This window comes from Hypanus sabinus, chromosome 17 (assembly GCF_030144855.1).
Source record: "Hypanus sabinus isolate sHypSab1 chromosome 17, sHypSab1.hap1, whole genome shotgun sequence".
NCBI lineage: Eukaryota > Metazoa > Chordata > Chondrichthyes > Myliobatiformes > Dasyatidae > Hypanus > Hypanus sabinus.
This window is the reverse complement of record NC_082722.1, coordinates 78,722,635-78,749,388: the sequence shown is the minus strand read 5'-3', so window position 1 is coordinate 78,749,388 and position 26,754 is coordinate 78,722,635. Positions and strand designations below refer to the sequence as shown.

Here is a 26,754-nt window from a genome sequence, read left to right as displayed (position 1 = left end):
CTCCTACATTTTCCTTATGTCAGGTGACAAGCCAATTTTTCACTAAGTTACATCCATTATTCTCCCCAATAGCTGGCATTTGGCATCTTTTATCGTTTAGATTCAGATTTGAATTAATTTGAATTTGCCTCACCCCACTGAAGCCATTCCCTCCCAATTCACAGCTTCCTGTATCCAGTAATGACAAAAAGTGTAGATTCATCTACCATCTCCTGTATCCAATTCCCCAGATCCAATTCGAATCAGTGTTCATTGGTACTTTATCTAAAGTCACTACTTTACAGTATCCAGCTTTCTTTTTCAGCACAAGATCCTGCAGCTGTCTAAAATGTGATCAGTTGAAATGTTTCCTCATCACTTTACTCCTTTCCAAACACATGCCAGAAGGAGCTGGAGTTTGGGAAAGGGATCTTCATATTTGGTACTTGCAAGTTTACAACATATTCAAACTCCCAGCTGTAAAACCTTGAAGAGCTGACAAGTCATCTGGTCTGCACTTGAAATTCAATTTGTCCAAAATGACTTCACCAATCAATGCAAGCTGCCAACTGGTATCCCAGACAAAGTAGGAACTCAAGTCGGTCAATCCATTATCTGATTTAGGCCCATTCTTATTTTCACTGGCAAATCTGATAAGGAACAAATGCCCCCCCCCATTAAAAATCCCATTCCAATTGTAGGAATCTCATTGCAGTAAAATAACAGATCTCAGTGATCACTTGCATCAGGACAAGCAATGTCTTTGGTTGAGATAGCTAGTTCCTCGTAGCCAAGCTTCTTTCAAATAAAAGCACTAAACCAAAACCAGGATAATATGACACTTTATTAAATTTTAAAAATCCTCATGATCCAATTAATAACTGACCTCAAAGCATATTATGCAAATTGAAGACTAAATTTAGACTTAAATTATCAAGAGTTCAAGTCTTCTGAACAACCCTTTTAGATTAACATGCTTTTTAAAGGTGTACTACTAAGACCCAACATCTTGCATACTGAAAGCTATGGTATAAGGCAGAATCTCAATTTTAATCTTCCAGTGTTTTTTTGGTGCATTCTTCAAGTGAACATACTTAAGCAGAGGATTGTGGAACTAGTCAAGATTTTCAAAAACTTCAAGTTGAGTCACTATTCTGCTTGCAGCAAAAGCTTGGAGATTCCTTCTCAAATCAAACTCGGCACTAGCTGGTTTGAACAAGTCCAAATTCCAGCCAACCTTCCACCTTCTGCTTAATTTACTCTGGGTTCTCAACCTCATCTTAATGAGCCTCTGCTTCCAACACATCTCGTTCAACATTCACATCTGGTGACCCCGAATTGAGAGTTTCATTATTCAGTGCAAGACAGGATTCCTGAGAAAGATTTTCAATCACTTGTTCAGTGGTTTTACTTGCTATCGGCTCCAATCCACTAACATGGACATTTTCTTCAACTTCTGCAGTGATATTTTGTCCAGTAACTTCCACTTGGCTCTGGTTTTTTAATTCTCTATCTGAGGTGGTCCCATTTGGCACAGGAGTCTCTGGATGATCATCTTCAACTTTGCTAGTGATGGATTCAGTTAGTTTTCCATCTGTACAGTTCTCTGTGGAATTAATTTCTTCAGTGTTCACTTCTACTGAAACCTCTTCGACAAGAGCTGAACTTTGAGATTCAGGTGTCGGATCCCCTGAAGTTTCCACTTTCTCTATTTTTTGATCTGAAGGGTTGTGCATTTCTAGGGTTATTTCAGTTGAGTCCAACGCTGACTGATTCTCATCCTGCACATCATTTGTTGCTTGTGGATCAATATTGGCATCCTGATCAATGTTTTCAACTGTTTCATCCACAGGTACTGGCTGTGTTTCATCCTTCAATTCTTCCTCTTGTAAGCCTTCACCACAGACAGTGAGTTTAATATCTGGTATTAGTTCGGAACTAGTCTTTAGCAGAGATATTTCTTCCACACTATCCTGGCAGCCAATCGGTTCCACAGACTGTTCACAGCTGGTTTCAGTCACATTTTCCAAGTTTGTACTATTATCCTCTGGGGCAGATTCTGTAGTCACTGGATCTGGTTGGCCTGCATCTATCACACTGTGAGCTTTCATGCTATCTTGGCAGCTGATCAGCTCCACAGTCTGTTCATGGCTGGTTTCAGTCACGCTTTCTGTGCTTGGACAGTTATCCTCTGGGGCAGATTCTGCCGTCACTGGATCTGCTTGGCCTGCATCTGTCACACTGCTGGAGTCCACTTGCGACAAGTCTACAGATGGACTTTCAGATTCTTTTAATGAGAGGCCGTGATCTTCAATTTCAGCAACACAACTACCTCCAGAAGTAGAGTTATCCTGTGCACAGTCAGGTGGCTGTCCAAAATCAGTTGTTGCTTGGGTGGTAGACTGAAGAGGTTCATTATCTGCTCCCTGAACCTCTTCTCCAGTGTTGGGTTCAATCACATCTTTCTCCATAACAGCAAACATGGCCACTTCATTCTTCAACACAACATCAATAGGAGTTTCTTCAATTATTGCTGTCAATTTTGGTTCTTCGTCTTCCTTAGAAGAGTCACATTTAACTGGAGACTCAAGCGGTGTCTCCTGGACAGACATTTCTGTTTCTTGTGAAGGTGCCTCGTGATTGACAGACGAAGACACTGCAGTATGGGATGCATCTTCAGAAACTCCTTTAAGAACTTTACCAGGATCTGCTTCAACATCTAGGTTTCCACAGCTTTCTTCTATTTGTTCATCCAGACTTGTCACAGCTTGATCACCCAAATTAGATTTCTCAGTTGAAATGTCTTCAGCCACACTTGTTCCCAGCTCCAAATCTGGCTTCAGAGTTTCCACATTGGAGCCACTTTCTGAAACTTCAGCAGTCAAGTCAGTCTCTACAGTAGCATTGGTTGGCTCGCCAGCCGCTGGTAAAGGATAATGGGCTGTCTGGTCAGGCAATTGCTTTTCTGCTTCGACCAAACCAGAAGAGTTTACTTTGCCTTGCACTTCAGAGCCGTGAGGAAGCTCAGAGGTACTCACTACTGCTACTTCACTTATTTCTGCCGCTTCCACATCTGTAGTTATCAAAGCTGCTTGTTTCTCTCCAGCTCCTTCATCTGCCTGTTTGGGAGCTTCACGTGCTGACTGTTCAGGAGGCTCACCAGTTGTCTTGACTTGGTCTTTTGAAACAGCTTTGTTCTTGGGCTCAACTTGCTTCACCTCAGGGTTGTCAGTGGACTCTGCGGCCGTTCTACTTTCCGCTGGCTCACTCACGTTGTAGCCTCTCCGCTTTCTGCCAAGCCTCCCACCCATGCTGTTAGCTGCAAATGGAAAGACGGAGATTAAGCTAAGTGGTAATGTATGAGTGGCAAGTTTAAGCAAATAAAACACTGCATACAATTTTCACTCAGGGCAAACAAGAGATTAGACCGAAAACATTTGGAAACCAATTAGTTCTAAAGTTAACCACAATTCCAATTCTGACAGTTTAAACAAAACTGGAGCATTTCTCCCACCTGACCCAAGGGTGGAAGGGTTGAAAACTGATCCCTTTTCTGGCATACTTTACAACAGCATGAGCCACATTCTGGCCTCAGTACAGTCATTCAGAAACCCCCATTACCCCGTTCTACATTTAGGATGAACATCCTCAATTTCACATACAAAAGTCTGACCAAGTATTCTAATGCTTCCCTCCCCCCACCCCCCACCCCAATTGCCCAGCACCTACGGTATCTTTGATCCATTCAGCTACACTTACGCCAAGTGTCAACACCATGAATTATATATCATGAAACAGGACATTCAGCCCAAGTTGTCTACTCAAGCTATATACTTGCCTATATCCCTTCAAATCTTTACCCATCCATGAAACTGTTCAAATTCCTTTTTAACTATACTTGCTTCTACATTTCCATATAGCTTGTTCCACATACCCACCATTCCCGTGTGGAAAAGCTCTCACCAGGTCTCTTTGAAATGTATATCCTTAGCTTTAGAGTCTGGGTAATATAAAGATCAACCACTTTATCTATGCCCCTCATTTTTATAAAACCTCCTACAGTCCAAGGAGAGAGCCCCAGCCTATGTATCTCCATCCCCCACCTGCTCATTTATATCCTGAGAAACACAAAATACTGGAGGAACTGAGCAGGGCCGGCAACATCTATGGAAACAGTCAATGTTTCAGATTAAGACCCTTCATCAGGACTGGAAGACACCAGTGTAAAAGGGGGTTGGGGGGTGAGGGAAAGGGGGATAGCTGGAAGGTGATTACTGAAGCAAAGATTTGCAGGGCAGCAGAGATCACGTAGGGGTGGGGGTTAGAGAGTGTGGGTCTCACCGAACTCTGGAAAAGATTTAAAACTTCTTCCAGGTAGGCATCCCTCAGAGACTTCAGAGTGGAACATTATATCATAAACAAGTTTCTGCAGACACTGGCTGGAAATCCAGAGCAATGCACAGAAAATGCTGGAGGAACTCCACGATTAAGCACTTTTCCAGCTTAATAACATCTGTATATATAGGCAACCAGAACTGCACAATAATCCATGTCACCTCAACTTCAATATCCTCTACAGTTCTGACAAATATGCTCTACTATATCAAGCAGCAGAATTCTGTTTCTAACTAGTCACAAGTTACAACAGTATTTCTATTCCACATGACTAGGCAATTAATTTTCTACCTTAAATTCTATAGAATCAAACCCTCAGATCTCAATATCCATTCAGAAGCCTTGACCACAAGCTTATTTCATTCAAGAGCAATAGCAGATCAGAGAAGTTTGCCAAGTGAATACTCTACACTGGAAGTTAATTTTAACAGGATTGTTGAGAATCTCAGATCTGATATTATTCTATCAGCTTGAATTGGGTAATTAAACAATTAAGAGTTAATGAAGTATGCATTTAAGTGTAGCAATTATGCTTGCTGGAAACTTCATGGGGGAGTGATTAGAAAAAAAAACAAAGTGGATGGCTTGTAAAATTATATCCAAGTAGAGATTCAGTCTGCAAAGCAGCCAGCTACCCCTTTCCCAAGGGGGAAGAGCAATTAACCTGAAACTCCAGCTCACCGGTATTCAAGAATCATGACAAATGAAGAAAAAGCTGTGTGTCACGTGTGCACCCAACACAGCAGCACTTAAGGATAAGACTTCCATTAATTCACTAATAACTGCCCCTCTTCAAAAAACGGATTAGGGTTTCACAGAAATCAATATCCACATTAAATAATCTTCAATACAATAGGAGCTGCTGACATGACCTTGATAAAAGGCAGGGATTCGCCTATTTTCCAAATGGATACAATCCAAGACAAAAATAAGATTAGTGAACAGTACAACTAGAGTTTTCTTCAAATCTTAAATTCCCAGATTAGGAATCCTGGTTACTCACTCTCCCAAAACCACCTACAATAATTCCTATCCAACATTAACACAGATCAGACTGTGAGAAAGACTTTATAGGCATCCGTTAGTCTCAAAAGGCCATAGATTTATGCCTTAGAAGGTTTCCAGGGTGCAGGCCTGGCCAGGCCTGTATGGGAGACCAGCAGTTACCCATGCTGCAAGTCTCCCCTCTCCACGCCACTGATGTTGTCCAAGGGAAGGGCATTAGGACCCATACAGCTTGGTACCGGTGTTGTCGCAGAGCAATGTGTGGTTAAGTGCCTTGCTCAAGGACACACACGCTGTCTCAGCCAAGGCTTGAACTAGCGACCTTCAGATCACTAGACCAAGGCCTTAACCACTTGGCTACACATCAACATGAGACTAGGTTAACACTAATAACAATGTTCTCAATCAAGTAAGCTAGTTCAATTTATACTAGAGCAAACATGAGCGTGTCCTGACAAAGGGTCTCGGCCCGAAACGTCAACAGCACTTCTCCCTATAGATGCTGCCTGGCCTGCTGAGTTCCACCAGCATTTTGTGTGTGTTGTTTCGATTTATACTAGCTTGCTCAGACCCTGCCCTTTACCTCAAGATACAATTAACCAAGCAATGCAAATTCTAATGTAGCAATTAAACTTGAATATCACAGACTGCATCAACACTGCACCCAAGTCAGAATATTCAATTTCACTGTGGTACATTACTTTGATCACATGGAACGTGCCCCATAGTCTTCCCAGTCTCAACCTACAGACTCATTTTCAAGGACTCTACGACTCATGTCCCCTGTACTTTTTTTTTCCCTATTTGCACAATTTGCTTTTAGCACATTGGCTGTTTTTCATAAATTCTATTTCTTTATTTTCCTGTAAAGGTCTGCAAAAAAATTAATCTCAAAGTTGCATATGGTAACATACATTAATAAATTTACTTTTGACTTTGACAGCAAGTCCTGCTCTCCCCATATAGTGAGGTCCTCTCAAACACTGAACTTGACTTTCACATTCTGTGGCAATGAATCCCACTGGCTCACCAATCAAATTTCTTCACTTAGAATCTCAATAGTCTTGCTCTGATTACCAGTGCAGACCCTGACCCTTCATTACAGACTTCTTTAAATTTTTGTTACACATAAAGTTAGGACAGCCAAAAAACATACAAAGCAATTGTCCAGGTACCTGAGTGGCATGGCCTGTAGACTGATAGTGCATGGGATATTATCTCAGCCAGGACAAACATTTTCCAGTATCTAGCCACTCTAAACTCAAGGAATGGAGGCCAAGTCACCCCAATCTAACTATAGGATTGACATTATCACCCAAAGAGTCATTTGTTCCAGTACTTCCCAGTAGTACGTCCTTTTGTCAAGACCATAGCAATCATTCATGGCTGTCCCACCAAGACCCTGTATAATTGTGGCAAGACATTGTCCTGTCATACAATGCTACACATTGGAAGTGAAGGTCAACATTTACACCCTGCATGTTTGTACAAGGTCATCAGATCACTTTGAACATCAGCATTCTCTAATCTAACAGTTTTTAAATACCCTTGCTTTGTCCTCCCTACTGACTAACTTTACTCAACACTTCAACTGCCACAGTTTAAACCCAATTCCAGGCAAGGAAGTTACATTATAAAAGATGACATCATTCCAACTTGGAGGGTAGGTGCAGATTCCAATCAGCACTGTGGTGATTTTTGGACTGTTTAAGATTAAATATTGCAAGCTTTGAGGTGTAGGGAGTGTTCAGAAAAGGGTCGTGTCTCTGGCGAAGGGGCTTGCAATGTCCACTCACCCTTTGGCCCCACTACACACTCAGTTCTCACCTGTGGATCTAAGTAACTGTTGCACGGCAGTGGCCACACCGTACTACACCACTTTGACAGGCAGGCTAAAGCAGGTGAGGACGGCGAATGGGCCTCGGAGCCCAGTGAGACAGGGACATGCCTGTCCTAGCATGCAAAGTAAGCTCCAATGGACTAGGCAGATAAGATCTGACATGCGATCCAATGGCCAGGAAAGCAGTTCTGCAATGCTCTCTGGAGAGCCAAAGACATGACGAGACACAGAAGTGATGGTCGACTACTGCAACCAAGGAAGACCTCGAACACGATGACTACCCTTAGCACTGGACCCACCTTCTGAAGTCGAGAGTGGAACTGCCCAGTGCAACAGCTTTTCCACTTTCGAAATTCCACCCCCACAGGTTTCCTGTCACTGTCAGACATGACGGATGACCACATGCCAATGGAGAAGATGGTGAGCACCGATGGGTGCTCAAGCCTGTGATTCTGTTGGGTACCGAGGTGACTATTTCCCTCCAGTCTGACCTGCAGAGTTCCTCCAGCATATTATGTGTGTGTTGCCCTGGATCTGCAGAGTATCATTGAGACCACGCTGGCATCAGAGTGGGAAGACTTAATTTAAGGCTTGCTGATCTGAGCAGCGCTTTCTGATAATCAAATATTTAATTGTATCTACAGACTCGTTCGTGCAAAGCTAAGCCCATGGACAATCTTACATTTACAGGAAGACTCTCCCAATGCAAGTTGTTAAAAAGAAACCACTAGATGAACTCAGGTCAGTCAGCATCTTTGGTAGGGGTTTCTAACTCTTTTACTGTTAATGACCAGGACCACAGATCAGCCCCCTGATCCACGGGGACGTTTGATGTGCAAGTCTACAGATATACCACGGAGAACTTGCTAACTGGCCGCATCACCGCCTGGGATGGAGGTGCCACTGCACAGGATCAGTTAAAGCTGCAGTGAGCTGTGATCACAGTCAGCTCCATCACGGGCACTGGCCTCCTCAGACATCTTCAAAAGGCAATGCCTCAAAAAGGAGCATCCATCATTAAGCACCCCAAAACCCTCCAGGACAGGTCCTCTTCTCATTGCTACCATCAGGAAAGAGGTACAGGAGCCTGAAGACACACACACACACACACAGTGATTCAGGAACAGCTTCTTCCCCTCTACCATCAAACTCCTGAATGGACAATGAACCCACGAACACTACCTCATTATTTTTGCACTAATTAGATTTATATACATCTCATTTTAATCAATGTATTTTTTGTACAGTTCTATTGCTACAAAAAAATTCACAACATATGACAAGTTATTAAACCAGATTCTGAAACCCAAAATATCGGGACGGGACTTAAGTGGGAAGAAAGCAGGAGTAAGGTGGGGTGGGGGGGGAGGGAGGAGTAAGGTGGGGTGGGGGGGGAGGGAGGAGTAAGGTGGGGTGGGGGGGGAGGGAGGAGTAAGGTGGGGTGGGGGGGAGGGAGGAGTAAGGTGGGGTGGGGGGGAGGGAGGAGTAAGGTGGGGTGGGGGGGGAGGGAGGAGTAAGGTGGGGTGGGGGGGGAGGGAGGAGTAAGGTGGGGTGGGGGGGGAGGGAGGAGTAAGGTGGGGTGGGGGGGGAGGGAGGAGTAAGGTGGGGTGGGGGGGGAGGGAGGAGTAAGGTGGGGTGGGGGGGGAGGGAGGAGTAAGGTGGGGTGGGGGGGGAGGGAGGAGTAAGGTGGGGTGGGGGGAGGGAGGAGTAAGGTGGGGTGGGGGGAGGGAGGAGTAAGGTGGGGTGGGGGGAGGGAGGAGTAAGGTGGGGTGGGGGGAGGGAGGAGTAAGGTGGGGTGGGGGGAGGGAGGAGTAAGGTGGGGTGGGGGAGGGAGGAGTAAGGTGGGGGGGGGGGAGGGAGGAGTAAGGTGGGGGGGGGGGGAGGGAGGAGTAAGACCCGAAACCGCCCCTCGCAGATGCTGTTCCACCCGCTGAGTTTCTCCAGCAGATTCTGTTGCTCCACGTTCCACCCTCTGCGTCGTGTCAAACCTGTTCCAACCTTCTGTACAGGTCCCACCTGCATCAGATATTCCCCGAGATTTCTTCGGACCTTATCACATGCCTAGCCGACTCCAATTCATTGACAGACACCAACTGACCACGGGCAGAGGAACCCAGACAGGTTCCACCACAATAGTCCAAACCAGGCTTCGAACGGCTCCGCTGCGAACAGACATTGTCTAATACCCAGCGCAACTGCCCGGAGGTGGCCGACGGGCGCCTCCTACCCCAGGCCTGCAGAGTAACGGGACATTGGGTGGTGGGACTTCGGAGCGGCCAGGGGCGACGAAATCACTGACAAACCAACCGATTCCACCGGACCCTCATTCAGTCCCAGACCGGGAGGGAGACCCGCCCAGCGGGGAACAGACCGACTCCGAGGGCATCCCCGTGTTAGCCGTGACACGGAGTTAGCACTTTGTCCCTAAAGAGATTGGCGAGGTAGCAAGAGCTCAGGGTGACCCCTCCCAAATTCCAGCCCACCCCCCCCCCACACACACACACACACACACACACACACACGGAATTGGCGACCCGCTTCAGCCCGGGGCGGAGGGGAGGAATATTCTAGTAATTGGGAATCTCCCATTCAGCGACGGGAACCCATCCGTACACCCCTGTCCGATCCCACATTCACGGCCGGGGAGGAAGGGGGAACCAGCACCCTACCCCCACCCTCAGTGGGGGGGGGGAAGAGAAGGTCTCCCATCGGGAGCGAACCCTCGATTCTGGGTCCTTGCGCTCTTCCAGCCCGGGGTGGGGGGGGGGGTCTCCTCACGGTGGGGTGGGGAGAAGACGGAACAAAGGCGGTGGCGAGTCGCGGGATGTCCCAGCGCCGGACGGCTCAACATTCCCCGGGCTCCAGGTTCGAAGGGAGACCGATGAGTGGTGGGGGAAGGAGTTCAGCCCGAGGGAGGGGTACCTAGAACGGAAGGGAGGACAAAATGTAGAGTGGGATGGTGCTGGGTGCCAGTGTAATTGGGAAAGTTGGGGGGGTCAAATTCCATGGGAGAGGAAAGAGGAGGAAATCGCAGCCCCGGTCTGGGAGCGAGTCTACAGCCGGTCAGTTAAACTCCGCACATGGCGAACAAAAGAACCGGTTTCTCCCTCTTCAAGTACCGGGCTTTCCCTCAGTAACAAGCGCCGCTCCCCCCTATATAGGACGTAGGGCTGGGGATTTACCCTCCTTCCTGGTGCAGAGTCGGACAAATTCCTCCCTCCGGCCAAGATAACCTACCCTCCTGGTCCGGATCACGTCGGCAGCAACACAGGGAACGTGGTCCAGACTCGGAGCCGGCGCGGAATGACTGAACACTGGGGCGGGGACACAGGGCGGATCCCAGACGACAGACTCGACTCCCTCCCCCCTCTGGCCGCCCCTCCTCCTTTTTAATCCCTACCAACCCCCTCCTTCCACCCGTCCATTCGTTCTGCCCCCCCCCCCGCCACATCTTACCGGTTTTCAATTTGCCCGAAGTAATTCATTTAAAATGTTTAAAGAATAGAACTAACTTTCTCCTCAGCTGATGGTCCGCCCAGCCGCTATATCCACTTTCGATTCTCTGAATGAAACCGAACCCGGCGTTTGGGGCGCCTGTGGAAAGTCCCTCGGCGGGATTCTGAGCTCTTCACGCCATCCAAAGAGCAGAGCATCGAGTTTGTACAAAGTAAGACTCCACAGTGTAAATGGAGCGGAATTTCCCGATGGCTAACCGTTTCAATTCCCATTCCACACGTCGGTCACTGGTCTCCTCGTCTGCCACCATCAGGTCACTGCCAGGTTGGAGAAGAAACACCTCACCCTCCAACCTGGTGGCATGAACTCCTTCCAGTAAGTTCATTCCCCACAATAGCCTCTTACCTCTTTTCCTCACCTACCTATCACCTCCTCCTTCCCTTACTCCCCTGTTCCACTCCTATCAGAATCCTCCTTCTCCAGCCCTTTTCCTTTTCCACCTATCACCTTGCAGCTTCCTCCTTCATCCTCCCCCCTTCCCCCACCCCCTGGCTTCATCTGTCACCTTTTGTTTATCCTCTTACCCCTTCCCTCACCTTCTTATCCTTTCCAGTCCTAATGAAGGGTCTCGACCTGAAATGCTGACTGCATATTCCCCTCCATAGATGTTGCCTGACCTCCTGAGTCCCTCCAACATTGTGTGTGTGTTGCTCTGGATTTCCAGCATCTGTGGATCTTGATTAGTCAGGGGAGAAGCAGGAAATTGGGGTTGAGAGGGAAATGGATTGGCCGTTGAAGCAGATTCAATTGGTCAAAAGGCCTAATTCCGATCCAATGTCTTATAGAAACGTACAGTACAGAAACAGGCCCTTCAGACTCAGCCAACCTATTCAAGCTGCTTACTCCCATCCTGGGACCATAGCCCTCCATACTCCGACTGTCCACGTACCTTTCCAAGCTTCTCTTAAACATTGAAATCGAGCCCTCATGCACCACTCATTCTACACTCCACTAAATCTCTGAGTGAACAAGTTCATGTTCTCCTTAAACTTTCACCCTTAACCCCACAACCTCAGTGGAGCGAAGCCTGCTTGCATTTACCCTACTTACTGTATACCCCTCATAATTTTGTATATCTCTATCAACTCTCAATCTTCTACATTCCAAGTCCTAACCTATTCAGTTTTTGCTTATGACTCAGGTCCTCCAGACCCAGCAACATCCTCGTAAGTTTTCATTGTTCCTGTTGGTAGGTGACCAAAACTGCACACAATACTCCAAATTAGGCCTCACCAATGTCTTATACAACTTCAACATGACATCCCATCTCCTGTACTCAATACATTGATTTATAAGGCCAATGTGCCAAAAGCTTTCTTCACGACCCTGTCTACCTGTGACACCACTTTCAATGAATCATGGACCTGTATTCCCAGATCCCTCTGTTCTACCACACGCCTCAGTGCCCTGCCGTTCAATGTGGAAGACCTACCCTGTTTGGTCCTACGGATGTACAAAACCTCGCATTTGTCCGCATTAAATTCCATCTGTCATCTTTCAGCCCATTTTTTCTAGCTGCTCCAGATCCCTCTGCAAGCCAGATAGTCTTCCTTGTGGCGTTATGGTCTCTTGTGTTTATGTAACGTGGAGAGATGGCAGATACAGGAACCTGGAGCAACAAGCAATCTGTGGCTTTTCAGACCAAAGCCACCGCTAAGATTTGGTGTGAGAGGACCACAGTGTAGGGTTCTGCTACTGGAGAGGGAGGGGCCAGGGTGGGTGAGGAACCCCCTCTGTTATTGTGGTGGGTTACCACATAAGTGGCAACAGTCAAGTTCAAGCTGAAGTTCAGTTTTGTTTCGTTCAACCACACTTATACCGCCAAATGAAACAACATTCCTCTGGACCAAGGGGCACAACACAGTACATATGACTCACACACAACGCATAATGTAATATTACCACATATAAATCAACAAATAAAAGCTGGATTTACTGACACAAGTTAAAAAGTAAACAGTACAATACTGCTGGTGCTTTGTACATGATGAGACCTGGTCTCAGAACAGAGCATCACCTCCATCATTCTATGTGTTATGTCAGTTGACTCACAGCCTGGGGGAAGAAGCTGTTTCCCATCCTAACCGTTCTGGTCCTGATGCTCTGGTACCTCCTGCCTGATGGGGGGACGGTGGGTGGGTCAAGGGGTTTGTTGGATGGATGGGAGCCATCATTGACAATGCCAAGGGCCCTGTGTTAGTAGCACCCCTGATAAATATTTCTGATGTGTGGAAGGAAGAGCCTGATAAAGTTTTAAGGAATATAACAGAACACAACTATAAAACCATAAGATATAGGATCAGAATTAGGCTATTTGGTCCATCGAGTCTGCTCCGACATTTCATCATGGCTGATCTAATTTTCCTCTCAGCCCCAATCTCCTGCCTTCTCCCCGTTTCCCTTTCACCAATTCACCACTCTCTGGCTAAAGAATTCCTCCTTATCTCCATTCAAAAAGGATGCCTCTCTATTCTGAGGCTGTGTCCTCTGGTCTTAGACTCTCCCACCATAGGAAACATACTCTGCACATTCACTGTATTCGGGCCTTTCACCTTTCGACAGGTTTCAATGAGGTCACCCCTTATTCTTCTGAATTCCAGTGAATCCAGGCCCGGAGCCTTCAAACGCTCTTCATGTGACAAGCCCTTCAATCCTGGAATCATTTTCATGAACCTCTTTTGAACCCACTCCAGTTTTAACACATCCTTTCTCAGATAAGGAGCTGAAAACTACTGACAATACTCCAGGTGAGGCTCACCAGTGCTTTATAAACATTACCCCTTTGCTTTTATATTCTAGTCCTCTTGAAGTGCATACTAACGTTGTATTTTCCCTCCTCACCACAGACTCAACCTGCAAATTAACCTCTAGGGATCCTGCACAGGGACCCCCAGGTCCCTCTGCACCTCAGTTTTTTGTATTTTATCTCCCTTTGATTTCTTCTACCAAAATGCATGTCCCATCTGCTGCCTCTTTGCCCATTCTCCTAATCTATCTAATTCCTTCTGTAGCCTCTCTACTTCCTCAAACCAACCTATCCCCCCCATCTATCTTCATTTCGTCTGCAAACTTTGTAACAACGCCATCAAAGCGAGGATGGGCTGAGGCGAGGTAAGGACGTAAGTTACTTTCATATTTCTTTTTTCCTTTAACCTAAGAATAGTGGGTATGACTGCGAGGCAGGTGTTCTGTTCTGGGTGTCAGATGTGGGATGTCCAGGAGACTCCCAGCCTCCCCGATGACCACATCTGCAGCAGGTGCATCGAGCTGCAGCTCCTTAGAGACCGAGTTAGGGAACTGGAGATGCAGCTCGAAGACCTTCAGCTTGTTGGGAAAGTGATAGACAGGAGTTACAGGGGACAGATAAGTGGGTGACTATCAGTAGAGGGAAGGGTAGTGAAGACGACCCTGTAGCTATCCCCATTAACTCCATTTTGAGTACCATTGGGGGGGGGGGAGAGACAACCTGCCTGGGGGAAGCAACAGTGGCTGTGCCTTTGGCTCAGAAGGGTAGGGAAAGGAAGAGGATGGCAGCAGTGATAGGGGACTCTATAGTTAGGGGACAGATAGATGATTCTGTAGGCATAAAAAAAGAAACACAGATGGTAGTTTGCCTCCCAGGTGCCAGGGTTTGTAATGTTTCTGAGTGTGTCCACAATATCCTGAAAAGGGAGGGTGAGCAGCCAGAGGTCGTGGTACATATTGGTACCAACAGCATAGGTAGAAAAAGGGAGGAGGTCCTGAAAGCAGAATACAGGGAGTTAGGAATGAAGCTGAGAAGCAGGACCTCGAAGGTAGTAATCTGGGGATTACTGCCTGTGCCACGTGACAGTGAGAATAGGAATAGAATGAGGTGGAGGATAAATGCGTGGCTGAGGGATTGGAGCAGGGAGCAGGGATTCTGATCTTTGGATCATTGGGACCTCTTCTGGGCAGGTGTGACCTGTATAAAAAGGATGGGTTGCACTTGAATCCGAGGGGGCCAATATCCTGTTGGAGAGGTTTGCTAAGGCTACTGGGGAGGGTTTAAACTAGGTTTGCAAGTGGGTGGGAACCGAAGTGACGAGACAGAGGATGGGGTAGTTGGCACACAAGTAAAGACAGCTTGTAAGGAGTTTGTGAGGAAGGATATGCAGATGATAGAGCAAAGATGCAGTCAGCCTGATGGTTTGAGATGTGTCTATTTTAATGCAAGGAGTATCATAAACAAGGCAGATGAGCTTAGAGCCTGGATCAGCACTTGGAGCTATGATGTTGTGGCCATTACAGAGACTTAGATGTCTCAGGGGCAGGAATGGCTGCTGAGTGTGCCAGTTTTTAGATGTTTCAAGTAGGACAGGGAGGGAGGCAAAAGAGGTGGAGGAGTGGCATTATTCAGGGATAGTGTCACAGCTACAGAAATGGAGGAAGTCATGGAGGGCTTGTCTACTGAGTCAGTGTGAGTGAAAATCAGGAACAAGAATGGGGCAATAACTCTACCCCAAAAGTGACAGTGTCATCAAGGAGCAGATAGGAGGCAGATTCTGGAACGGTGCAATAATAGGGTTATTGTGATGGGTGGTTTTAACTTTCCCAATATTGACTGACATCTCCTTAGAGCAAGGGGGTTTAGATGGGGTGGAGGTCATTAGGTGTGTTCAAGAAGGCTTTCCGATGCAATCCGCAGATGAGCCAGCCAGAGGAGAGGCTGTACTTGATCTGGTATTGGGAATGAACCTGGGAAGGTGCCACATTTCTCGGTGGGAGAACATTTTGGAGGAAGTGATCACAGCTCCATCTCCTTTACCAGAACTGGACGAAATATACCCCAGGCTACTGTGGGAAGCGAGGGAGGAGATTACTGAGCCTCTGGCGATAGGGACAGGGGGTGGGGGTATGCCGGAGGATTGGATGGCTGCAAATGTTGTTCCCTTATTCAAGAAAGGGAGTAGGGATAGCCCAGGAAATTATAGACCAGTGAGTCTGATTTCAGTGGTGGGCAAGTTGTTGGAGGAGATCCTGAGAGGCAGGATTTATGAACATTTGGAGAGACATAATCTGATTAGGGATAGTCAGCATGGGTTTGTCAAAGTAGGTCGCGCCTTACGAGCCTGATTGAATTAACTTAGAAACATAGAAAACCTACAGCACAATGCAGGCCCTTCGGCTAACAAAATTGCGCTGAATATGTCCCTACCTTAAAAATTACTAGGGTTACCTATAGGCCTCTATTTTTCTAAGTTCCAAAAGTCTCTTAAAAGACCCTATCTTTTTTGCCTCCACCACCGCTTCCAGCAGCCCATTCCACACACTCACCACTCTCTGCATTAAAAAAAACTTCCCCCTGACATCTCCTCTGTACCTACTCCCCAGCACCTTAAAACCTGTGTTCTCTTGTGGCAACCATTTCAGCCCTGGGAAAAAGCCTCTGACTATCCACATGATCAATCCCTCTCATCATTTTATACACCTCTATCAGGTCATCTCCCATCCTCCATCACTCCAAGGAGAAAACGCTGAGTTCACTCAAACTATTCTCATAAGGCATGCTCCCCACTCCAGGCAACATCCTTGTAAATCTCCTCTACACCCTTTCTATGGTTTCCACATCCTTCCCATAGTGAGGCGACCAGAACTGAGCACAGTACTCCAAGTGGGGTCTGACCAGGGTCCTATATAGCTGCAGCATTACCTCTCGGCTCCTAAATTCAATTCCACAATTGGTGAAATCCAATACACCGTACGCCTTCTTAACCACAGAGTCAACCTGTGCAGCTGCTTTGAGTGTCCTATGGGCTCGGACCACAAGATCCCTCTGATCCTCCACACTGCCAAGAGTCTTATCATTAATACTATATTCTGCCATCATATTTGACCTACCAAAATGAACCACCTCACACTTATCTGTGTTGAACTCCATTTGCCACTTCTCAGCCCAGTTTTGCATCCTATCAATGTCCCGCTGTAACCTCTGATAGCCCTCCACACTTTCCACAATGCCCCCCAATCTTAGTGCCATCAGCATACTTACTAACGCATCCCTCCACTTCCTCATCCAGGTCATTTATAAAAATTATGAAGAATAAGGGTCCCAGAATAGATCCTCCAAATTATTTGAGGATGTAACAAAACACATTGATGAAGGTAGAGCAGTGGATGTAGTGTATATGGATTTCAGCAAGGCATTTGATAAGGTTCCCCATGCAAGGCTCCTTCAGAAAGTAAGGAAACATGGGATCCAAGGGGATCTTGTTTTGTGGATCCAGAAGGAAAAGTGTGGTTACAGATGGTTCGTATTCTGCATGGAGATTGGTGACCAGTGGTGTTCTACAGGGATCTGTTCTGGAACCCCTCCTCTTTGTGATTTTTATAAATGACCTCGATTAGGAAGTAGATAGTAGGTTAGTACGTTTGTCAATGACACAAAGATTGGGGGCATTGTGGATAGTGTGGAGAGCTGTCAGAGGTTACAGTGGGACATCAATAGGATGCAAAACTGGGCTGAGAAGTGGCAGATGGAGTTCAACCTAGATAAGTGTGAGTGGTTCATTTTGGTAGGTCAAATTTGAAGACGGAATATAATATTAATGGTAAGACTCTTGGCAGTGTGTAGGATCAGAGAAATTTTGGGGTCTGTGTCCACAGGACACTCAAAGTTGCTGCGCAGGTTGACGGTGTGGTTAAGAAGGCAGATAGTGCATTGGCCTTCATCAACTATGGGATTGAGTTCAAGAGCCGTGAGGTAATGTTACAGTCATATAAGATCCTGGTCAGACCCCACTTGGAGTACTGTGCTCAGTTCTGGTCATCTCACAAGAGAAAAGGATGTGGAAACCATAGAAACGGAGCAGAGGAGATTTACAAGGATGTTGCCTGGATTGGGGAGAATGCCTTATGAGAATAGGTTGAGTGAACTTGGCCTTTTCTCCTTGGAGCGATGGGAGGATGAGAGGTGGGTAAGATGATCAGGGGCACCGATCATGTGGATAGTCAGAGGCTTTTTCCCAGGGCTGAAATAGCTAACATGAGGGTGGATAGTTTTAAGGTGCTTGGAAGTAGGTACTGAGGGGATGTCAGGGGCAAGTTTTTCACACAGAGAGTGGTGGGTGCATGGAATGCACGGTGGTGGAGGTGGATACGATAGGGTCTTTTAAGAGACTCCTGGATAGGTGCATGGAGCTGAGGAAAATAGAGGGAAATTCTAGACAGTTTCTAGAGTAGGTTACACAGTCAGTACAACATTGTGGGCTGAAGGGCCTGTAATGTGCTGTAATGTTCTACATTCTATAATTTAAAAAAAGAGATCAGTGGTGGGGTGGGTGAAGTGCTCAGGACCAATAATACTTAATTATCTGCCATCATGGGTAAAACCCTCCCCACTATTGAGCACATTTACATGGACTGCTGTTACAGGAAGGCAGCATCCATCTGCAAGGGACCCCACTGTCTGGGCCACTCTTTCTACTCACTAATCCCAACAGGAAGGAGGCACAGGAACCTTAGGACCACACCACCAGGTTCAGGAGCAGGGATAGCTTCACTCAGCCTAGCAATGAACTGTTCCTGCACTTTATAAATTCATTTTCAAGGACTCTCAATCTCATATTTTTGATATTAATTGCTTATTTATTTTTTATTTCCAATGAATCTTTGGGTTGTATATGGTGACATATACGGACCTTGATAAAGTTACTTTCAACTTTTTCTGAGTTTTCAGCTCATATTTTTGATATGATTATTTATTCTCACCCTGCTCTGCTGGGGGAGAAGCTGACAGTGATGCAGGTGGATGCTTCCCTGGTGTCATGGATTATAGATTACCTGACTGGCAGACCACAGTACGTGCACTTGCAACACTGTGTGTCAGACAGAGTGGCCAGCAGCACTGGGGCTCCACAGGGGACTGTCCTGTCTCCCTTTCTCTTCACCATCTACACCTCGGACTTCAACTACTGCACTGAGTCTTGCCATCTTCAGAAGTTTTCTGATGACTCTGCCATAGTTGGATGCATCAGCAAGGGAGATGAGGCTGACTACAGGGCTACGGTGGGAAACTTTGTCACATGATGGGAACAGAATCATCTGCAGCTTAATGTAAAAAAGACTGAGGAGCTGGTGGTTGACCTGAGGAGGGCTAAGACACCGGTGACCCCTGTTTCCATCCAAGGGGTCAGTGTGGACATGGTGGAGGATTACAAATACCTGGGGATATGAGTGGACAATAAACTGGACTGGTCAAAGAACACTGAGGCTGTCTACAGGAAGGGTCAGAGCCGTCTCTATTTCCTGAAGAGACTGAGGTCCTTTAACATCTGCTGGACGATGCTGAGGATGTTCTACGAGGCTGTGGTGGCCGGTGCTATCATGTTTGCTGTTGTGTGCTGGGGCAGCAGGCTGAGGGTAGCAGACACCAACAGAATCAACAAATTTATTCGTAAGGCCAGTGATGTTGTGGGGGTGAAATTGGACTCTCTGACGGTGGTGTCTGAAAAGAGGATGCTGTCCAAGTTGCATGCCATCTTGGAAAATGACTCCCATCCACTCCATAATGTACTGGTTAGGCACAGACACTCAGCCAGACACTCATTCCACCGAGATGTAACACTGAGTGTCATAGGAAGTCATTCCTGCCTGTGGCCATCAAACTTTACAACTCCTCCCTCGGAGTGTCAGACACCCTGAGCCAATAGGCTGGTCCTGGACTTATTTCCACTTGGCATGATTAACTTACTATTATTTAATTATTTATGGTTTTATATTGCTATATTTCTTCACTATTCTTGGTTGGTGCAGCTGTAACGAAACCCAATTTCCGTCGGGATCAATAAAGTCTGTCTGTCTGTCTGTCCATCTGTCTGTCCATCCATCTGACTGTCTGGTATTATCTTGATTGTATTTCCTTTGTGCATTTGTGCAGTTTATTGTATTTTGTACATTGGTTGTTTGTCTATTCTGTTGGGTGTGATTTTTCATTGATTCTATTGTGTTTCCTTATATTTACTGTGAATTCCCACAAGAAAATGAATCTCAGGGCTGTATGTACTTTGATGATAAATTTACTTTGAACGTTGAGTCCCTCCTGTAGATCGTGTGTTGTTCTGCGGTCCTACGTCTCTACTTTACAATGTGGGATCTGGCTTTGTGTGAGGTTGGGTGGCGTGTTCCCAGCACTGCAGAAGTGACAAGATTAGCCTACCTTTGGGACATATTAGGGATGGAATTGCTAAGATCTGGAACTGTGAAGGCTCAGTGCCAAATCAGAATCAGGCTCTTTATCACTGCCAGAGAGCAGTTGGAAAGAATGTTGCAGGCTCAGTCGGTTCCATCGTGGCCACTGGCTTCCTCAGCATCCAGGGCACTGTCAAAACATGATGCCCCAAAAGTGCAACAGTCGTCACTGAGGACCCCCATCACTCAGGACCTGTCCTTTTCTCATTGCTCTCGATAGCAGACTGAAGACACACACTCAATGTTTCAGGACCACCATCAGATTTCTGAATGGATCATAAACCCATCAACCCTACCTCACTTTATTTTGCTCTCTTTCTACACCACTTACTTATTTTTTTACACACATTTCCTTTTGTAATTTTTTATTATGTATTGCGATGCACTTCTGCCACAAAACAACCGATTTCACAACGTACGTCAGTGATATTAAACCTGGCCACGATGATGAGTTCAGTTGTTCTGTACAGGTGCACCGTGTGAGGCATAAAACGATGATAAATGACACAAAAAAATAGTTAGTGAAAAAGGAGAATAGTGAGATGGTGCGCACAGACCCTCCGGAGTAGTGAAATCACGTGCATGGACTCGCAAGAATAATTCAATAGTGTTCATGGACCCTCAGGTAGAGTAAGATCGAGTTCACAGATCCTTTGGAATAGTGAGATCAAGTTCCTGGACCCTCTGGAATAGTGAGTGTTCACAGACCCTCAGGTATAGTGAGATAGTGTGCATGGACCCTCAGAAGTAGTAAGACAGTGTTACTAGACCCTCAGACGTACTTTAGCAGAGGTGAAGAGACTGTTCCTAAAACACCGAATATTGGTCTTTGGGGTCCTGTGCTTTTCCCTGATGTTAGCAAAGAGCTGAGGGTGTGTTTGATTGGTGAGGTTCCTTATTGATAGATGCTGTCTGCCTGAGGCACCCCCTCTCATGGTGGGGAGGGTTGTGCCTGTGGTGGAATTGGCTAAATCTCTGCAGACTCTCATAGTCCTGTGGCATACCAGGCGGTTATGCAACCAGTCATAAAGTTCTGCACTGTACATCTGAATATTCTTCCATTTTTCCTTCTGGTAATTTATCTATTTCATTCCCTCCCCCTTCCTTCTTCAGCTCCCTCTTCCCTCTTCTCCTCACTGCCTAGTATCTCCCCCTTGTGCCCCTCCTCATTCCCTTTCTCCAATGGTCCACTTTCCTTTCCAATCAGATTCCTTCCTCGTTGCCTTTTCCACCTATAATCTCCCAGCTTCTTACTTCATCACCACTCCCTCACCAGTCTGGCTTCACCAATCACCTTTTAGCTTGTTCTCCTTCCCTTCCCCAACCTCTTTATTCTGGCATCTTTCCTTCCCAGCCCTGAGGAAGGGCCTTGGCCTGAAAGGTCGAATGTTTAATCATTTCCATTGCTGCTGTCTGGCCGGCTGAGTTCCTCCAGCATTTTCTGTGAATGCCAGCCAACGCTGACATCTGACAACTGAACGAAGTTATGCTTCAGATGCGATATAAAGGCAGGTGGCTGGTGCCTTTGTTGTCTACCTGTAACATGATAAGAACCAGCCCAGTGACTCTAGGTGCTGGCCCGTGAAGTGGGAGTTCCCTTGGCACGAGCTCGAGTCCTGGCAGAGATACCCTGAGGGCTCGGAGGCAGACAGACAGATGGCTTGGGCGGTTGGCAGCGGTCTCAGGGGCAGTGGGCTCTGCCGGCAGAGTACAGGCACAGATGCCTGAGGGACGGTGTAACTTGGAACCGACCCAACCTCCCTCCAGGTGCGTTATTCGAGCTGGGGGAGCAGGTGGGGTTAGGATTTTGGTTATGGGGCTCTGGCACAGACTGAGACCACTTTGGCAGAGCCCCGTGAGAGCAGGCAGGCAGCTGCCAGGCTTGTGCGGGAGTGAAGGGGCCCTTCGGCCCATCCTGGGAAGACCCCATGGCAAACATTTATTACCCAAGTATGGACAGTGTACGTTATTCTATTCAACAATGAGATTTACTTTCTTGAAGGCATTTACAGGAACATAAAGAAATACAATCGAATTTATGAAGAATTATAAATAAGCAACCGATGTACAAATGAAGACAAACTGCAAATACAAAAACAATATTAAGAACATGAATTGTGAAGTCTTTGAAAGTGAGTGTGTGGACTGTGGAATCAGTTCAGTGCTGAGCTGAGTGAAGTTATCCACACCAGTTCAAGAGCCTGTAGGGTAATATCTGTTCCTAAACCTGGTGGTGTAGGGCCTCCTTCCGATGGTCGTAACGAGAAGAGAGCATGGCCTGGGTGATGGGGTCCCTGATGATGGATGCCACGATCATGGTTAACCAACGAGACTGTAGCCCAGCACAGAAGGATCCAAGGTTCAAGCTGACACTGGTAACGCAGGGCAGGTTCATGGAGAAGGACAGGCCCACAGGTCTATACTGGGTATTAACACTAGTCAGATGCGAACAGGCCTCTCATCCTTACCCGTCTGTTCCTACGAAGATGCCCATTTAAGATAGATCCATTTGCCAGTGTTTTACCCATATCCATCTGAAGTTCCCAGGCTTTCTGGACCAATACCATTAAGTAAGGGTCCCTGGACCTCAGGCCGGGAGCCCCTGTTCCAAACCACAAGAAATAGGAGCAGAATTAGCCACTTAAGGACAGCTTCTACCCCTCTGTTATTAGACTATTGAATAGTTCCCTAAGATGTACTCTTGACCTCACAACCTACCTCTCTATGACTGCAGCTTATCGTCTGCCTGCGCTGCACTCTCTCTGTAACTGGAACACCCTATTCTGCATTCTGTTACTACTTTTTCCATGTAACGTCTCAATGTACTGACATGATGTAATGATCTGTATGGATGACACGGAAAACAAAGCTTTTTACTGTGCGTGGAAGGGAGAGCACGCCACCATTTCAGCCCACAATGTTATGCCAACTTATAACCTACTCCGTCGGGCAGGGTCAACCATGGATGTTGCGTCCTAGCTGTTTAGATATGCAAGCCTGGCCAGTATGATATGGAGAGCAGCTGTTGACCATGTAGCAAGCTCCCTCACACATCTGATGAACACAAAGGAACGGCAGAGACCGGTACAGTTTGGTACCAGCAAAGTCACAGGAATTCTTAAGGCAGGCCCATGTTGAGTTTGGGGCTTTATTCCAAAGCCTTCCCCGTGAGTGGGTTTAGCCCAAAGACAGCAGAGGTTTGCGATCAGAGTTCTCCTTCTAGACGAGCTGCCAAAGGCAGATGACGAGCCCCATCTGCCCAAAGGGACTGGTTTTAAGGTGCCAGTAACCTGCCTTTGCCCCTTCTCCTGTCAGTGGAAACAGTTCCACCAGGCTTAGTAGCTGAGCCACACGTGAGGGCCAAAAGCTGGGCTTGGTCAGAGGCTGTTGCAGGTGCACAGCATTGGGAGCGCTTAACAGGTCGTGGGAGCTTATTCTGATTGCTGCACTTGGCTATAACAACCTTAAGAAAGTGTAACCTACTCCAGGATCAATCTAACCCTTCCCTCCCACATAGTCCTCCATTTTCCTATCATCCACATACCTACTTAAGAGTTTCTTAAATGACCCTAATGTATCTGCCTCTACCACCTCTCTGTAAAAAAAACTTACCCTTGTCATATCCCCTTTTACTTCCTTTCAGGTACCCAATGAGGATCCAGTGGGGTCGATATGACAGATTTGGGGGTTGATGTGCCTGACCTGTTTCGCTTGTTTTTCGTGCAGCTGGAGGGATTTGGGGGGGTCGATGTGTCTCATCCTTTTTTTGTGTGGGAGGAGGGATTTGGGGGTTGACATGCCTGATCTGTTTTGCTTGTTTTTTGTGTGGATGGAGGAATTTGGGGGGGTCGATGTGTCTCATCCTTTTTTTGTGTGGGAGGAGGGATTTGGGGCTTGACATGCCTGATCTGTTTTGCTTGTTTTTTGTGTTGGTGGAGGGATTTGGGGGGGGGTCAATGTGTCTCATCCTTTTTTTGTGTGGGCGGACGGATTTGGGGGTTGACATGCCTGATCTGCCTTGTTTTGTTTCTTGGTTCATGGCTTCCCGGGGAACTGATGAATTTCAGAGTTGTCAGGTTTATCAGTATTACAGTGGAGTAAATGGAATTACAGAGGCATGAGAGAGGAGCTGGCCAGAATTGATTAGTAAAGAACACTGGCAGGGATGATGGCAGAGCAGGAATGGCTGGAATTTCTGGAAGCAATTTGGAAGGTCCAGGATATATACATCCCAAAGAGGAATTAGTATTCTGAAGGCAGGTTAACAACCATGGTTAACAAGAGAAGTTGAAGCCAACAGAAAAGCCAAAGAGAGGCACATAATAGAGGAAAAATTAGTGGGAAGTTGTTAAAAACCAACTGAAGGTAACTAAAAAAATCATTAAGAAGGAAAAGATGGAATACAAAGGTAAACGAGCCAGTAATATTGAAGAGGACACCAAAAGTTTTTTCAGATAGATAAAGTAAAAGAGAGGTGAGAGTGGATATTGGACTGCTGAAAAGATAGTAATGGGGGTGGGGGACAACAAATTGGCAGATAAGTATTTTGCATCAGTCTTCATTGTAGAAGACACCAGCAGTATGCTGGAAGTTCAAGAGTGTCAGGGGGCAGAAGTGTGTGAAGTTGCCATCACTAGGAAAAAGGTCCTTGGGAAACTGAAAGGTCTGAAGGTAGGTAAGTCACTTGGGCCAGATGGTGTACATCCCAGGGTTCTGAAAGAGGAGGCTGAAGAGATTGTGGACGCATTGTTAATGATCTTTCAAGAATCAGTTGATTCTCACATGGTTCTGGAGGAATGGAAAATTGCGAATGTCACTCCACTCTTCGAGAAGGGAGAGAGGGAGGAGAAGGGAAACTATAGGCCAGTTAGACTGACCTCAGTGGTTGGGAAGATGTTGGAGTTGATTGACGATGTGGTTTCAGGGCACATGATAAAATAGGCCATAGTCAGCATGGTTTCCTCAAGGGAAAATCTTGTCTGACAGATCTGTTGGAATTCTTTGAAGAAGTAACAGCAAGAGCGATAAAGGAGAATTGGTTGATGTTTGTACTTGGATTTTCAGGAGGCCATTTACAAGGTGCCACACATGAGGCTGCTTAGCAAACTATGGCCTATGAGTAGCTGATGGCAGGAGGCAAGGGAGCCTTTACCGGTTGACTAGTGTTCCACAGGTTCAGTGATGACACCACTTCTTTTTACATTATATCTCAATGACTTGGATGATTGAAGTTTGCAGATAGGTGGAGGGGAAGATAGTTTGGAGGAAGTAGAGAGGCCACAGAGGGACTTATACAGATTAGGAGAATGGCCAAAGAAATAGCAAGTGCAATACGGTGTTGGAAATTGTATGGTCATGCACTTTGACAGAAGAATTTATTTATTTATTTACTTACTTTTTAAAAAATTTTAAAGTACGCTTCATGAATTTGCTTGTCATCCTTTCGCAGGGGCCATGCTAATCTTCTCTGTATTGTTCCAATTTCAGTATATGTGCTGCCAAAGTGAGCACAGAAGAAATAAAAAAGATCAGGAGCTTGATGGTTGAGGGGTAATAACTGTTCTTGAACCTGGTGATGTGGTCCTTTTTCCTGATGGCAGCAGCAAGAAGAGAGTATGACCTGGGCAGTGGGCCTCCTTGATGATGGATGTCGCTTTCCAGTGACAGCACTATGTGTAAATGTGCTCACTGGGGAGGCCTTCCCCATGATGGAGCCTCAGGCCCCACACCACAGCGTTCAGCAACAGTTATTACCCTTCAACCATCAGGCTCCTGAACCTGAGGGGATAACTTCACTTGCCCCATCCATCGTTGAAATGTTCCCACAGGGCTCATTTTTAAGGACACCATCTTGTTCTCGATATTTATTTATTATTATTCTTTTTTTACTGTTTGTACTTGGCACAGTTTATTGTTTTTGCACACTGGTTGTTTGTCCATTTTGTAGTGTGTGGTCTTTTGTTGATTCTATTGTGTTTCTTCGTGTTTGCTGTGAATACCCAAAAGAAATTGAATCTCAGGGTTGTATATGGTGCCATACATGTACTGTATTTGGGTAATAAATTTACCTTGAACTTTGATATAAACCAGTTTACCAATTTCCTCACATAGCAGGGGGGACCACTGGGGGCTGATTGGAAATGACACCTGAGCGTATTTGATGAATGTTGACGAGGCCTCTAGAGCAGCAAACACCAGCTGCCCCTCCCTGTTCATTGGACGATGGGTGATCACACACAGAGGCTGCTTCTGGAATCCTCTCCCGGTACAGGTTTAAGGTGAGAGGGGCCCTAAAGAGCACCTTTTTCCACACAGAGGGTGGTGGATGTGTGGAGCGAGCTGCCAGAATTAGTGGTAGAGGTATGTATGGAGGGCAAGGATTAAGGTCAAAGTTCAGAGTTTGACAAGTCCTACCGTAGAAGCCTGAAGATCAACAACTGAAGTTGCTGAGCCTTGAGGCAGGGGCCTGAAGCAGTCACGGTCACTGGGGTCCATACAAGTCTGGAAGTTAGGACCAAAGGTCTAACCCTTGATTGTTGGATCCTGGAGTCGATAGCCTCTGGTTAATGGAGTCCAAAATGGGGGCGACCATAGCATTCTCAGCAGTACAACAAGAAAACAAAACAAGACAAATCCCTTTCCCACTCACCCTCTTACAGTTAGGCCTCCAATAGCAGGGCAGGCTGCCTCCAGACCTCCAATCCATGGCCCTGGACACTCAGACCTCCAGTTTTGGTCTTCACTGACCTCTTTACTGATGGAAACAGCAAGATGATGTCGCCCAATGACATCCTCAGCCATTGTTTTTTTTT

At 46.5% G+C, this 26,754-nt stretch overlaps 1 protein-coding gene and 1 non-coding gene across 2 annotated transcripts; both read right to left on the bottom strand.

Annotated features, from left to right (window-relative positions):
- Positions 1–808: 808 nt before the first annotated feature.
- On the bottom strand, positions 809–10,536 carry si:dkey-56m19.5 (microtubule-associated protein 4). The gene is made up of 2 exons (XM_059993301.1): positions 10,457–10,536; positions 809–3,298 (listed from the first exon to the last, which is right to left on the bottom strand). The coding sequence occupies exon 2, from the start codon at positions 3,288–3,290 to the stop codon at positions 1,260–1,262; it is 2,031 nt and encodes a 676-aa protein (XP_059849284.1). The 5' UTR covers positions 3,291–3,298; positions 10,457–10,536; the 3' UTR covers positions 809–1,259.
- Positions 10,537–25,342: 14,806 nt separating this feature from the next.
- LOC132407233 (U6 spliceosomal RNA) lies at positions 25,343–25,453 on the bottom strand. Its single transcript, XR_009516420.1, has one exon. It is a non-coding gene; the product is annotated as a U6 spliceosomal RNA (small nuclear RNA).
- Between the last annotated feature and the right edge of the window lie 1,301 nt (positions 25,454–26,754).